The sequence below is a fragment of the Pundamilia nyererei genome, unplaced genomic scaffold (assembly GCF_000239375.1).
Source record: "Pundamilia nyererei isolate P.nyererei 1_Seehausen unplaced genomic scaffold, PunNye1.0 scaffold00009, whole genome shotgun sequence".
NCBI classification, from domain to species: domain Eukaryota; kingdom Metazoa; phylum Chordata; class Actinopteri; order Cichliformes; family Cichlidae; genus Pundamilia; species Pundamilia nyererei.
The window spans coordinates 2,989,932-3,003,769 of record NW_005187410.1 but is presented as its reverse complement, the minus strand read 5'-3'; the positions used below and the strand labels follow the sequence as shown (position 1 = coordinate 3,003,769).

Below are 13,838 nucleotides of genomic sequence, written 5' to 3'. Positions count from 1 at the left end.
AATTTACAGACAGAAATGTCAAAAATGTTACAACTATCCCCGGTCTCCCCTATTCTATGACATTTTATTAACTAGAATAGTAGTGGCATAACATTAATAGCAGCAGAAGTCAAAAATAAAATAAAATAAATAAATAGTTGTAGTATAATGTAATTAATCTGGTGAAGCAATGATCACCTTTGAAAAGAAGTCTTGTTCCTCCTCATACAGTTAGAGTCACTCCTTGAAGCCAACCTGTGCAACCACAGTCTGGTGTGCTGACCACAGAACAACTGAGCATCACGTGCCTTGCTCAAGCCTAAAATGTATCTTTGGGTAAATTGGTCCCCAGGTTTGAATGATTGGTCACTTTCCACCAAGCATCATTTTATTATTATTTCTTTTTTCTTTACTACACACAAAACACACACATACATGCTCTCTTACATGCATTTACCATAAATTAAGGCATTAACTTTCCCACACACCCATCTAAAAATGTACTTTACTCCCCTGTGAGAAGCAGCCCCACAGTGTGAGTCCCAAGCTCCCTGATCAATGTAGCTTAGTACCCTGAACCCAGCAGTGAGACACATAGATAAGCCTGGACAATGATCTGCTCAGCACGCTGCAGGATATGCCATGTCACCCACTGTGGACAATTTGCTCACGCCACCGCCTAGCATCACCATGACAACCGCCAGACCCTCTCTCCGTCCTCACCATCACCCAGAGACCTGTCCTCATATCAGTTCCAGCTGGGTGCTGCATTTAGAGCTGTGATCGTTCAGCCTTAGGGGAGTCTTGCAAGGAGGAGAGATGTCTTTCTCCATGCCCCTCACCCAGAAACATTCCCAGAGTTGGACTAATTCAGCTATTAGTCATAATTAGACTGGCTTGCGTGCATAGGATAATCAGTGAGAACTATAGATTGATTTGCTGAAACCTCTCTGATTACACTCACAAATGCAATTCTGCTATCAGCATGTGGAAAAAAGAAATCTTGATTTTATTCAGAGTTTTTGGCTTTTTCTCTATCTGATATCTAAATGAAATCAACCGAACAAGTATGTCTTTGATTATATCCAGCAAACTAGTAAAATGGTCCCCCTAGCTGAACTCAGCTCTGCCTGTGTGCATTTCCAGTGAAAACATGAATTGTGACTGGCATGTGTGTGATTTGTGATATTTTGCGTTTATTTGTACACGAAATCCCATTAGCACTCCAGACAAATTGGTGACTTGGAAATTCTATAGTTAGCATTTTAATCACAATTTAATTATATTTCTATGGAGTCAGCATCTTAGCCCTAATGTTTCTTATGTTGTTTTTCACTTTAGAGCATTGAAGCCTGTTCTTGTTTGAGCTATGGTATTCTGCTCACCTGCCGTTAAATTTGATCTCTGTGCAGTCATTTTAGGATGATAGCGTCATTTTCTGTTGCTTTTGTCAGTCATATTTTAGCTGAATAGAAGGTGTGAGACAAATGGTTTGTGGTATGTAACAATTGAAGAGCCTTGGTGATAAAAGCAGCCTAAATGTTTGCAATTTCTTGCAGTTCTTCTTTTTCTTCCTCTGATCCTGTAGAAAAATATCCAAAGGAAAATAGGGGAAGTGTAGAAGGTTTATTACTTTTCTCTTTTAACCTCGAGATATTTTAAATATATCATATCTTGCAGTAGTTTATCCATAGCCTTCAGTTGATATCCAAGTGGCTATCCCTATCTCAGAAAAGTGTCACTTTAATCTGTATATGGTAATTTCTTGTATTTTTGGGTGACCTAAAGTAAAACCAGCATGTCACTTTCACAATCAGGTGGTTGTACTCCAGCCAGCTATAAGTGGACATCTCCCTCTGCTGGATGGGGCAATTAAATGTCTATTATTTTTGTACCAGCAGAGAATCAGCAGGATTTCATAATATTAATATAATAGTAATAATAATATTCCATGCTAATAGTAAAAATTATTCATACCTCTTTGTACTTCTGAGTTTATATGGCCATTATTTATTTCACATTCTCCTCCAGGAAACCTTACTCTGCAGAGGAAATGTAAATGCAGCAGCCGAACTAGGTGGTGTTACACTCTAAGTGTATACTGCAGGCACAGTGCTGTGGATACATCCACACAAACTGTGAGTGCAATGGCTGAAGTGCACCCAAGCCTGTGCACAAGCATGCAAACATCTATGCACATATCTCAAAGGCTCATGCTTAGTCTTTACTTCAAACCACAGTAAAGGCAGGGGCAAAAAGAGAAAGGGAAGAACAAAGCAGGTGGGGGGGGGGCTTTTCCTCAAGTTCTAAAGTTGTGTATTAATAAACAGGATTTGCTTGACTGCCTCTGGCGCTTCTGTTCCGTTGGCAGGTCTGTCGCTCACTCATTTTCAATAAAACCATTCAGCCGTCTAATGCCTTCCCACCGTCAGTTAGCCACTATTAGCCCATAGATGAATATCATTCCCTCGGTTCCAATGAAGCAGCCAAGTGGTGCAGCCTCTGTGAGCGCTGACACAATGATGAATAGCTACAGGCAGCCCTCACACAGAAAGGAACTGTTTTCCTGTAGGACATTTCACAGCCAGGAGAGAGAGAGACCATTTTATACACCAGCAGAGTTAGATCTGACACAGACTTGTCCCTATGGTCCTGCTGCCATTATTGTAGAATGTAGTAACAAAGGGAAGTTTTTGGTTTGCCATTAGCATATTGTTAATTTGGTGCAACACGATGCATAATATATCAGAGTTGCCGTTTGGGCTGTGGTGCTTTAGTTTTGAAGCACTATGATCACAGTGTCATCTTCCAGGTTTTTTTTCTGACTCTGTTTATAATTGTGCCTGATACATCTGTACAGTTAAACATACAAACAGTACACAGTCCATTCTCATTCTTCTTCCAGCTGGAGCATGAATATGTGTGGGACTTGCAGCGCTTCACCCAGGCGCAGCTAAGAGCAGTGCCCCAGCAGTGGCAGCGAGACCATGAAGAACTCCTGGCCCGAGCCCAGGTCACACTGCAGGAGGCAAAACATGCCCACGAGGAGGAGCTGGAGCTACACAGAGACCGCCAGAACCAGCAGGACGTTTACTTGCATCTCAGAGAAAAAGTTAGTGCCTCTTTTATACCTTTGAGTCTTCAGTTGTTGCATTTTTGAGATACACTGAAATCTACTTATGGTGCCAGAATATACGTTTTCCTCATATATATTCAGTATATGCTATATAGTTAACATAACATATTTTTTCCTATATTCCTTTCAAGCTATCTCATGTGCAGCTGTGATAGTGTTAAGTTTGAGGGAGCAGATTGCCTGCTTGTGTACAGTATATCTGCTGATGAGGCTGTATATTACGCCAGGCTGCCTGACAGCATCTCTTGCTTTAGCTGCCACTTGGGATGGGCTCTGAATGCAAACAAGCTAATAAGAATGGTCTTGCAAACATGATGTTGCTGTCTCCGAGGGGTGCTAGTTCACATTCGCACAACAAACAAGTTACTCATGTGAACAAATCCATGTGGTGTTGATATAGCACCAAGTTGCTTATGTCCTGTGGCTGTTTGGATAAGACACTGATGTATGAGGTAGGGCTGGTGGGAGCCGACAACACCGAATCTCATTTTGTCAAAAAAACACCACAGAGGTTGTTTTTCTGCTGTTGGTTTGCAGATGCAAAGTTCTAGGATTGTTTTCTGTACAGATCTGTGAATTCTTCCCTCTTGGCATGAATTAATTCTTTCTGTTTTCAGTGTTTTTAACTCTATATTACCACAATTTTGGTATCTTGTTTCGAAAGTTGTTACGAGACTGATCCTGATCCTAACAACCACAATATATAGTTAATAACTAGAGCCCAGCCAATATATATTGGCGAGGGTGGTGTATTGCCCGATAATTGGTATTTGCCTTTATATCGGTATTGGCATTTAAAACTGATAAATGAAAATTAAAAAAGTAAAAGAAGAGATGGAAGAAACTCTCTGTTCTATGAATGTGGATGTTGCATAATTTGTCCACCAGAGGGCACTCTGCAACTTTCAAGATTATTTTTAAACAACATTTTCATATCATCCTAGTTAGGACTCATAAATCGCTACAGTTACCAAATATTATAGGGGAAAAACAATATAAGAAAATATCGGCCAAAATATCAGGTTTGTAAATCACCAAAGATTGTATCGGTCTTAAAAAAAAGTCTATATTCTTGTAGCGCTGTGAATAATGATCTCCACTCCTTTCCTTCTGCTACCTGCCAGTAGATTATTTTTCACATTTGTGTCACACTGAAGAGTTGAAATGTTTTCTATACAAAAGTTTGAAAGATAGTACATTCTCAAAAACAAACAAAACCTCCCAATTTTTTATTTTACTTTCTAAATAGTAGTGCAACTTTATATATGACCATATACTTGATATGTCTTAAAGTGCATTATCCTAAACTTAAAGCAAAAGTTGGGGAATTGAAGACTGACTGTCAATAGGTTATTATTTTTTTCTTATGGAGTGTAATTTAAGTAGTGGATGTGCACATATTTGAGTTTGCGTGGAGGCTCAGATGGTGTCTTGTTTTCATTCAGTCTTTCTTTCCACCGCCTTTATCATCACTGTGCAGTGACACTGCAGCGAGGCAAGATGGATTCTCCTTCCGATGCGTCTGCCTCTTTAATGCTTTGGTTTCTGCAGCTGCTCCCTCTGATCCAAACAACTCCCCTGACTCTACTGTGAGTCATCCCTGTTGTATTTAGTGTACTGTGTAGGAAAATATGGTAGCAGAAACTTGCATATTGGAGCTGGCAGTATAATATAAATAAATGAATGAATCAAAATGTATATTTTATGGAGGGCTAACGGTCAACATGATCTATAATTCAAGAGCAGTCCATCCTGTTTTTGTTTTTTTTTTGTTTTTTTTTTAACAATACAACTGTTTTTTTTCCATATAGGGGTAATCTGATGGAAAAGGATGAAAAGCACAGTTTCAAAAAAGACAACAGACCCTTTGGAAACAGCTTACTGTGAAAAAAATTATAAAAGAAAGATTATAGTGATGGTACTTTTTGGTTAAGGCGGTAGAGTAAGTGCCTACTTGTTACGTTTTCTTCCTTGGGTTTCCGCATCTCGTCTTCTCAGTGGGTTCAGATGAGAGCATACACAGGACAGTTTTTGGTCAGTGCCAGTCTGATTCTGACCTCATTATAGTGAGTGAGGTTGTGTGCTGCCATCCCACTCAGACACTCTTCAGGGAATGGTGCAGTGGGAAGAAATCAAGGGTAATTGATTTTAGAGTTTGCTTGAACTCTTCTGTTCTAGAAGGGGCAAGGATGCCACAGAAGACAATCTAAACTCATATGTATGCACTCAGATGAGATTACTGATCATATAGCAGTTTCAGAAAGCGCTCCAGACGTGAAATTGTAGAAGCTGTGGTTGTTTTAAAATAAAAAGATATTTAAGATAACTAGTCAACATTACATGCATGAGACCCAGCTCACAATCGTTCCATTTTATCACTGAAAGACAGACTCTTCTTTTCAAATCATCATCCGTTTGTTCTGGCTCTTGTAATTAGCTCGTATTGTTCTCTGTGTTACTGTTAATTCCGGCCTTTTATTGTGTCCTTGCTTTCATTTTACCTCCCACTTATATCTCGCTCCCAGGCATATTTGATGAGTGATTGTGTTTTTTTTCCACATGAGTAAATAAAGCCTGGAGGGATGACAGATTGTTGCAACATGCTCAGGTGGGAAAGGGATGAGCAGGCCAAAGGACAAGCGGCACTACAAACAAAAAAGAAAGATTTCACAAAACCGGAGGTTTTCTTTTATAGCCAGCACTCTTTTTTTTTTCTCTCCACCCTCCCACCTTATCTCCAGAGTACTTTACCAAACAAACATCACTGTTATAGATTAACTTATGGCCACATTATTTATGTGGTCTTCCTACAGTAATCAGGATATTCTCTAGGCTCTGTGTGAGGAGATTGCCTGTCATCGAGTCAGTCATTTAGTGGCTGCTGAGTCTCTCTGGTGGCCAGATGAAAACAACTGTGGAGTTGAGACAGTGTGTGGGCTCCACAGTGGCTCAGCTGACAACTCTCTGAGGAGTTAATTACGCATATGTCTATAATTTTTCCTTTGCACAGTGATGTACCTGTTATGGAACTCAGGAAAATGTTCATTGTCTTGGGTGTAAAAATACAACAATAATTGCATAGTTTCATTTTTGTCATCTTGTAATGGACTTCAGCTCTTGTCCCTTAAAAGATTCTGTAAATTTCATGTATCATTAACGTCACTCAGCAGAGTGTTCCCGCATAATAAGGAGTAATGCTATTCTCGCTTCTGTTTGTTGCAGTAATTTACAGCGCTGATGATTTTATGGTTTTTGATTTTTTTTAAGCCTAATCTGCTTCCATCAGCTGTTATATATATTAAATAACTTGCAATAGAAAGTTATGATGGCTGCTGCAATGCCGGCTGACAAAAGACATTTAACTGTACAGTGATATTAACAAAAGCTTTGAGCCAGCTGCAGTGCTCCGATAAAAAGACTATCATTCTTTTGTTATTCTGACATCTCTGCAGTCTTTTTTGTGCTACCATGAAAAAGGATGGTTTCCCATTTCCATTTGAATTCACAGAAAATGAGATTCCAGTGACAAATTACTGTAGACTGTACATAATGACCATTTTATTCTCTTTGTGCTACCTAAAATGCCTCTTCATTCCTGCCTAAACAAGAAGTCTTACAAAACACATTCAGACACTGGGAATCTTGGAGTTTTTAAAGAAACATTTCATTGTTGTGTGACCTGAGTGTATCAAAATATATGTACTCCCTACATACCTGCCTATATGCTTTTCTATACATTTTGGAGGTATCTTATTTTTACTGATTTAACTTGATGGATAGTTTAATTATGTGTACTTGTTTTGCTGAGAAGATATGCCCACTAAAGTTATATTGGGTAACTTGTCAGAATATGCCAAAATTTCATTTTTTAAATGATTTATTTATTTATTTTTTTGCATGGGTTTAAGCGTTTGATTGTGTGAACACCAGAAGTTATTCAAATCATTACTGTGACCGTTCACAACCACAGGATTGTACTAAACAAAGCAATAATGGAAACTGTTTAAATAGCAAGTGCGCACATAGCTATGAGGCAAGAATGAAGATGAGGAAGAGGAAAGTACATGCCAGGATAGTAGAGACCCTGGTACTAATTTAAAAAAAAAGAAAAGTTAACTTTAAAAAAGTGTCCAGAAGCAAAAATAAATAAATATTTTCTTACTTCTCCAGGTTCAGTAATACTGAGAGCTCAAAACATCTGCAGGAAATAATTTTAATTGTATTTGCGAGAGTTTTCTAAAGAATAACCATATTGTATTTCCATCTTTAGCACTGCTAAATAGAAGTGGATTAGAGGCTGGAGTGTTTAAATTCTTCTCTCAATCTCACGGCTGCTGCTTTCTCTCAGGCAGACATCATGTATGATTAACTTGATGATACTGCTGGTGATAATGTGTGTGTGACCATGTTAATTTGCAGCTCATCCCTTTGGAGATTCCTAAGCTCTCCTCTGATAGATCTGTAAATCTGTCTGCCTGGTCAGTATTCAACACTTCAATACCCGGCATGCCACAGAGAGGCTGCTGCATAACGAACCTGTCACTCATTCCCCAGCAAATGTTTGTGGCTATGTGTGTGTTTGAAAAGTTAAGACAGTCTCTTTCTAAATATCTAGCTGGGTGACTGAGGATTGCTATTGATTTTCCTTTTTTTTCTCAGCTAAAACTTGAAAAATCTCTACATTTTTAACTCGAGGAGCTTCTGTGTAAATATAATTAATTTAAATTGCAGAATGAGGATGCCATTCTCCTCACTAGGATACGTTTTGTTTTAGTGTAGGCCTCAAACGCAAGGGTTTTCTTTATGATTCATTGTTTAGAGGAGCCTGAGGGGGATCTAGAAAAGTGTGAAAAGCAATTTTGGCACCTCCTCTGGAGTTCGTGCCACAATTTGGCAGCTGGTTGTCTCCGTGTGAGTAATTCTTTCCAAACAGTTGCTAATAGACAAGAATCTGCCTTTTTCTTTTCTCCTTCATCCCTTATGTGTGTCTGCATGTGTATTTGTAGTTGCAGCAGTGGCGAGCCCAGCAGGAGGAGGTAGCAAAGCTTGAGGCAGCAATAGCAGCCAGACAACAAGAGGAAGAAGAGGCGAGGTTAAAGAGGGAGCGAGAGAAGGACGCCGCCATCAGGTTGCAGCAGAAAGAAACAGTAAACACTTCTCCACCCTTATAACAAATGTCGTTATAGGTTTGTTAAATCCTGGGACATTTGCTTATTAATGTCTATACTTTTGCATGTTTCACCTTAGCTTATATTATATATTTTATTAAAGCAAGCATTTTTCTAGATGATAAATGCTACCTTTTGGTTGGTTAGTGTTTTGTGCAAGTAATTCCTTAAAGCCAAAAGCTCAAAGCTTTAGATATTTTTGTTCTACTGTTGAACTGTATCATAACGATAAGAGCAGAGATCCTTAATATGGTCATCTCAGGCACACAACTCTGCTGTTTGTGAAGGGCAGCCAATTAGGAGAAGTTTGCTACTATGGCCAGCTTTCAGGAAAGTTGAGCTAAAAGTAGCTTTTTTAAGACAGTACACAGGATGAACTGAGCATCAGACACAAGACCATATGTGTGTTAAAGAGGAACTTCTTTGAACTGTGACTCATGCAACACTGCCCCAGCAAAGGCCAAGAATAAAAATGTGGAAGTGAAAGGCCAACTTTAATTGTTCTTGTGGGATAAAATGAGTATGAATTCTTATGCTTCACTATGGTGCGTTCCATCCACTAACATGCAAACATCCAATCAAAAACAAGGGACAACTATGTAGAAGACAATGGGGATTAGTTTAGGTTTAGATGAGTGTTTACAGTATTGATTTCATGCTTTCATGCTTTTTGATGCTTTCAGTACAGTATTGAAAGCATCAAATCATTTTGTATGTGCGCTCGTTCTAAAACCTTTTCATGTGTATGAACAGATGAGTGTATGAATGACTTCTCAAGGAATGAAATATCACTGAATGCCTACAAAACAACCGCTGAAAGTAATTGTCTCTTTCTTTTAGAAGTACTAGAAATGCCATAGAGTTTCTTTGGGTAAATAAAAATGCATTATATTTAAGGACTTTAGGAATGAATAAAATAAAAGAATAATTCCGCCATGGCAGGGTTTTTGGGTTTTTTTTTTTTTAATTCACTGCGTTCAAATTTCTTGCCATTTATGGCTCCAGAATCTGAATGATTTAATTGTGGGCATGCATGGATATCAAATTGAAAGCACATTGTGGATATAATTACATGGGTATTTTGATTATTCACTTTAGTTATTGAACCCACAGGTACGACAGACCAGAATATGTGTGTGTGTGTGTATGTCTGACTGTTTAATTAAATTTCTCCTCAGGGGTCTGCTAGGCGAGTATAGGCAACCTGAGACATTCTGATTAATGAGAACATTTAGGCCTCATTGGATTCCATATAATTTAGCACAATAGTCTGGCAGACGTTGAAATATCATCTCATTCTCTCTATTTACACTTATCTGATTCCTGCTCTGTCTCAATCAATAGGACATGATGATCCTAAGAGTTTCCGTGGGAGTCAACTTAGTGGAAGTGTAGCCACTGTTCTTGTTCAGTTTTAGTCTTTGTTGATTTTTTCCCCCAGGTCAGACAGTTTTATTTAAAGCAGCAGAAGAGGAGAGAAGTGCTGGAGCAGAGGGATCGAGAGAGGCTTGCTAATCTAAGAAGCGTCATGGAAGAACAGGCAAAGCGAGATAAGGAGAGGTGAGTGTTGCACCATGGGACCTTGAGTTTTCAGCGCTGCCAAGTGCATCAAGGTTGTTAAAGGCAGCTCAGAACCCTTAGAATTTCTGAATTACTCAAAACAGCCATGACATGTTTTTAGTCAGCCACTTTATGCGTGCAATTTGGGCGATCACTCACAGGAATTCACAGTGTTGTCCAAAATTTACAAGTGACCTATGCCTATTTGAAAAATACATTCGAGTAAAAAGTGGAATCTAGCATGCTGCATTTTATTATTATGTGAAGCACTTTGAACAAATACAGTTACTAAATTATTTTTACATAATTTCCATTGTAAGCAGTGAGTGACAGAGTTCACTCAAGAGTATCAACAGGAAATTATTACCATTTCACCTTCATTTGTATCATGTATCATTAGTCAGTCTTTTCATTGACTAATTAAATAATACACTTTGGAACTTTCATGGACACAAAACTTAAGAATACAGTGTCTATATTTTTTCTTCTTTACATAGTCTTATTCTATGTAAAGAAGAAATTATATGTATATAATATTTATACATACACTCTGTGGTCACTTTGTATTAGGTACACTTTTTTTCTGTACCTGGGTTGAACCGCTTTTTTTTACCTTCAGAACTTTGTTAATCCTTTATGGCATAGATTTAACAACATGCTGGACGCATTCTTAGAGATTTTGGTCCATATCAATAAGTTAGCGTCACACAGTTGCTGCAGACTAGTTGGCTGCACATCTATAATGTGAATCCTTTGTTCCACCACATCCTAAGTGTCTTCTATTGGATTGATATCTGTTGATTATGTCGGCCAATTGAGTACAGTGAACTCCATTTTGGTGAGCCAGTCCAAATTATAGCCTCAGGTTCATGTTCTTAGTAAAAGGAGAGGCACTCAGTGTGCTCTTCTGTTGCTGTAGTTCATCTGCTTCCTCTTTCAATGTGTGTTTGCATTCAGAGATGCTCTTCTGCATACCTTTATGCCAGGGAGTGGTTATTTGGGTTGATGATGCATTACTATGAGCTCAAAAGCAGCTTTGCCATTCTCCTCTCACCTCTGGCATTAACAAGGCATTTTCGCCCAGAGAACTGGCACTTACTGCATATTTTTCTCATTTTCAGACCATTCTCTGTAAATTCTATAGTTGTGTGGACAAATCCAAGCCCATCAGCAGTTTCTCAAATACTCAGACATCCCATCTGGCACCAAGAGCAATGCCATGTTCAAAGTCACTTAAATCAGTGGTCTTTCCCATTCTGATGATTCCTTTAAACCTCAGCAGGTCATCTTCACCGTGTCTGCATACCTAAATGTAGACATGTAGCTGTAACTCATGTGAGTAGCTGATTAGATGTTTGTGTTAATCAGCTGTTGAACAGGTATATATAATGTATTAGTGTATATCAATCATAAAATATTTACTGAATACACAGGAATATGTACTGCTAAATGAAAAACATAGTATTAATCAGAAATCACGGCTGATTGTAGTTTCTTAAATGAAAAGAATGCTCTGATAATAATAATGGATTGGATTTATAAAGCGCTTTTCAAGGCACCCAAAGCGCTTTACAATGCCACTATTCATTCACTCTCACACACTGGTGGAGATAAGCTACGGTTGTAGCCACAGCTGCCCTGGGGCAGACTGACAGAAGCGAGGCTGCCATATCGCGCCATCGGCCCCTCTGGCCAACACCAGTAGGGTAAAGTGTCTTGCCCAAGGACACAACGACCAGGACAGAGAGCCCGGGGATCAAACCGGCGACCTTCCGGTTACAGATACGCTTCCCAACCCCCTGAGCCACAATGTAGCATTACAAGTACTTTCTCTGAATATTTGCAACTTTCTAACACCTCCATGCTCGACCCTTGCTGAGTCACTGGAGATGTCGCACCTCATCAGTGATGCGGGGTCAGTCAGACGTGAGCACACTGGAAACTTTCAACAGGAAAAATAATGTCTCAGACTAATGTTAACTTGCTGCTGAAAAATAAAACGTGCCTTTAAAAACATTCTCTTGCGTGGTGTGGTTTCCATTTAATTTCTCTGCAGACACACACTCACATTGAATCCGTATAATGTTGTTGACTTTGGCTGTGAGAATGAATTCAGATGCGAAAGGGATTCGTTGAGGAGCTGAGACAGAGATAAAAGCAGGTGATGGGAGAGGAGCTGCACTCTGGCAGCACCGTAGAGCCCTCCACAGCCTGGAGGTCTGCTGTGTCAGGAGCAATATGTAATGTTGATTGTGGCAGTGGCAGAGGAAGAAAGGGATTGTTTAGGTCTGATGTCCACACCTTTTCTGCTTCCTCTAGGGTGCAGTTTCGGGCAGATATGCTACAACAGCGACGGCTGGATAGAGAGGCGCGGGAGCTTGAGCGGCAGAGAGAAGAAGAAGAGAGACAGAATCGTCTGGAAGCTCTTAGAAACCAGGTGGAGCATTATCTGGTCTTTCAACCACTTGGATTAGTTCTGTCAGTGGAAATAACTCACAGGGGAAAAAAACTTGACTCATCCTTATCTGAGTAAAGGCATCACTGCCACCTTATGGCAGTAAGTAAAAAGACAATTGTATATTATTAGTAAATCCAGTGTATATTTTTCTTATTTCTCTTAGGTTGGGGTGGTGGCAGAGGCAGACCCAGAGAGGATGATGGCAGACACAGAGGCTTGGAAGTGTCGACACTTGAATGTAAACGAGTTTGAGCTCCAAAAGCCTCTCTACAGTATAAACACGTACACAGACACACAGGTGAGACATGATAGGATCTGCCCTCCTAACCACTTTCTTTGCAAAGTCTTTAAGGCTGCATGATCATTTGCCCCTGTCCTCTTATCTCTGCTCTGTATGTATTGAGCCTACATGACGTCTCGCTCCCTCACTCACGTTTCCTTCGTTACATTAAGTCACTTAAGTTTCAGTTCCTTTTGGGTGACACTGACCAGTGACCCATGCACTGGTGGAAAATTATGTAAGCTGGGTGGCTGGCCAAAAAGTGTTTGTCCTCAACAGTCTTAATTTCAAGGCCACCAAAGTCAGTCAGTGAACTGTAGAGTCTGTGTGTGGTTTTGTTTTAACAGGTTAGGATTTGGGTATTGTGTAATATAGGTATTGACTACCGTAATGATTGTCAGACTGTGATGCTTTTCTCTTCTGTCACCAAATGATGATGAATTAATGATCAAACCTTATGTCAAGTATTAAATGTATAGTGAACCATTAAAAACAGCAAAGGTTGCATAAAGCAGCTGTGTTTATAAAAAAAAAAAATCTATCTTCCAGATTGTGTCTGATCCAAGAGTGCGGGTTGAGCAGGCTCTGCGGGAGGCCGGTCTACACCAGAGTCAGTATGCCAGAGAGGTTCTGTCTGTCATCGAGCCCCCCAAACCACCTCGGCGTGACACAAGGTCCATACTTAAATTCTGACCCAACTTTTGTTTAAGTCATCTTATGAAGTCCCACTCTTGTCCCAATATTAAACAACATATGGCTTATAATGAATTTGCTTCATGTGTAAGAATCTTTCATGGTTTTTAATTAAGAGTGCTTACAACAGCTGCAGTTCTTACAAAGTCGTTTTTTTAACTACAGTATCGTCCTCCAAATGACAATTACAATTACTAACTTGTAGATTTTATATATGAGAAATACATACAGTATCTGGCAGATGTGTTGAGCAAAGAAAAAGACAAATCAATCTTTAGTCACGGACTGCATTTTAGGGTGGGTTGTATTTGCATAAAAAAATCTTGCTACTAACATCCTCAAATATTTGATAGCGCATTTACTAAAATATACTGCTGGAAGTTCTAATCTAAAAAAAATTGCTGAATAATTTTCTTCTAAAAAAGCATGTAAGGTGGTGTTTTTCACCACTGTCACTGGTATCTCTTTTTGTAGCAACGGATAGTTATTTCTCACTCTAAAATGACTTGAGGCTCCTCAAAGATCAGTTTTAGAACCACTTATTGCTTGAAAAGCCAAAAAACA

At 39.3% G+C, this 13,838-nt stretch overlaps 1 protein-coding gene across 3 annotated transcripts in view; it reads left to right on the top strand.

Annotated features, from left to right (window-relative positions):
- Positions 1 to 13,349, top strand: part of LOC102213889 (coiled-coil domain-containing protein 148) — a 27,380-nt gene extending 14,031 nt beyond the window's left edge. For all 3 annotated transcript variants that reach the window (XM_005723399.1, XM_005723397.2, XM_005723398.1), the window contains 6 exons: positions 2,885 to 3,091; positions 8,122 to 8,262; positions 9,725 to 9,843; positions 12,163 to 12,280; positions 12,465 to 12,599; positions 13,131 to 13,349. In XM_005723399.1, coding sequence (XP_005723456.1) covers positions 2,885 to 3,091; positions 8,122 to 8,262; positions 9,725 to 9,843; positions 12,163 to 12,280; positions 12,465 to 12,599; positions 13,131 to 13,274 — 864 coding nt within the window. In that variant the 3' untranslated portion in view covers positions 13,275 to 13,349. The remainder of the gene's footprint in view (positions 1 to 2,884; positions 3,092 to 8,121; positions 8,263 to 9,724; positions 9,844 to 12,162; positions 12,281 to 12,464; positions 12,600 to 13,130) is intronic.
- The last annotated feature ends 489 nt before the right edge of the window (positions 13,350 to 13,838 follow it).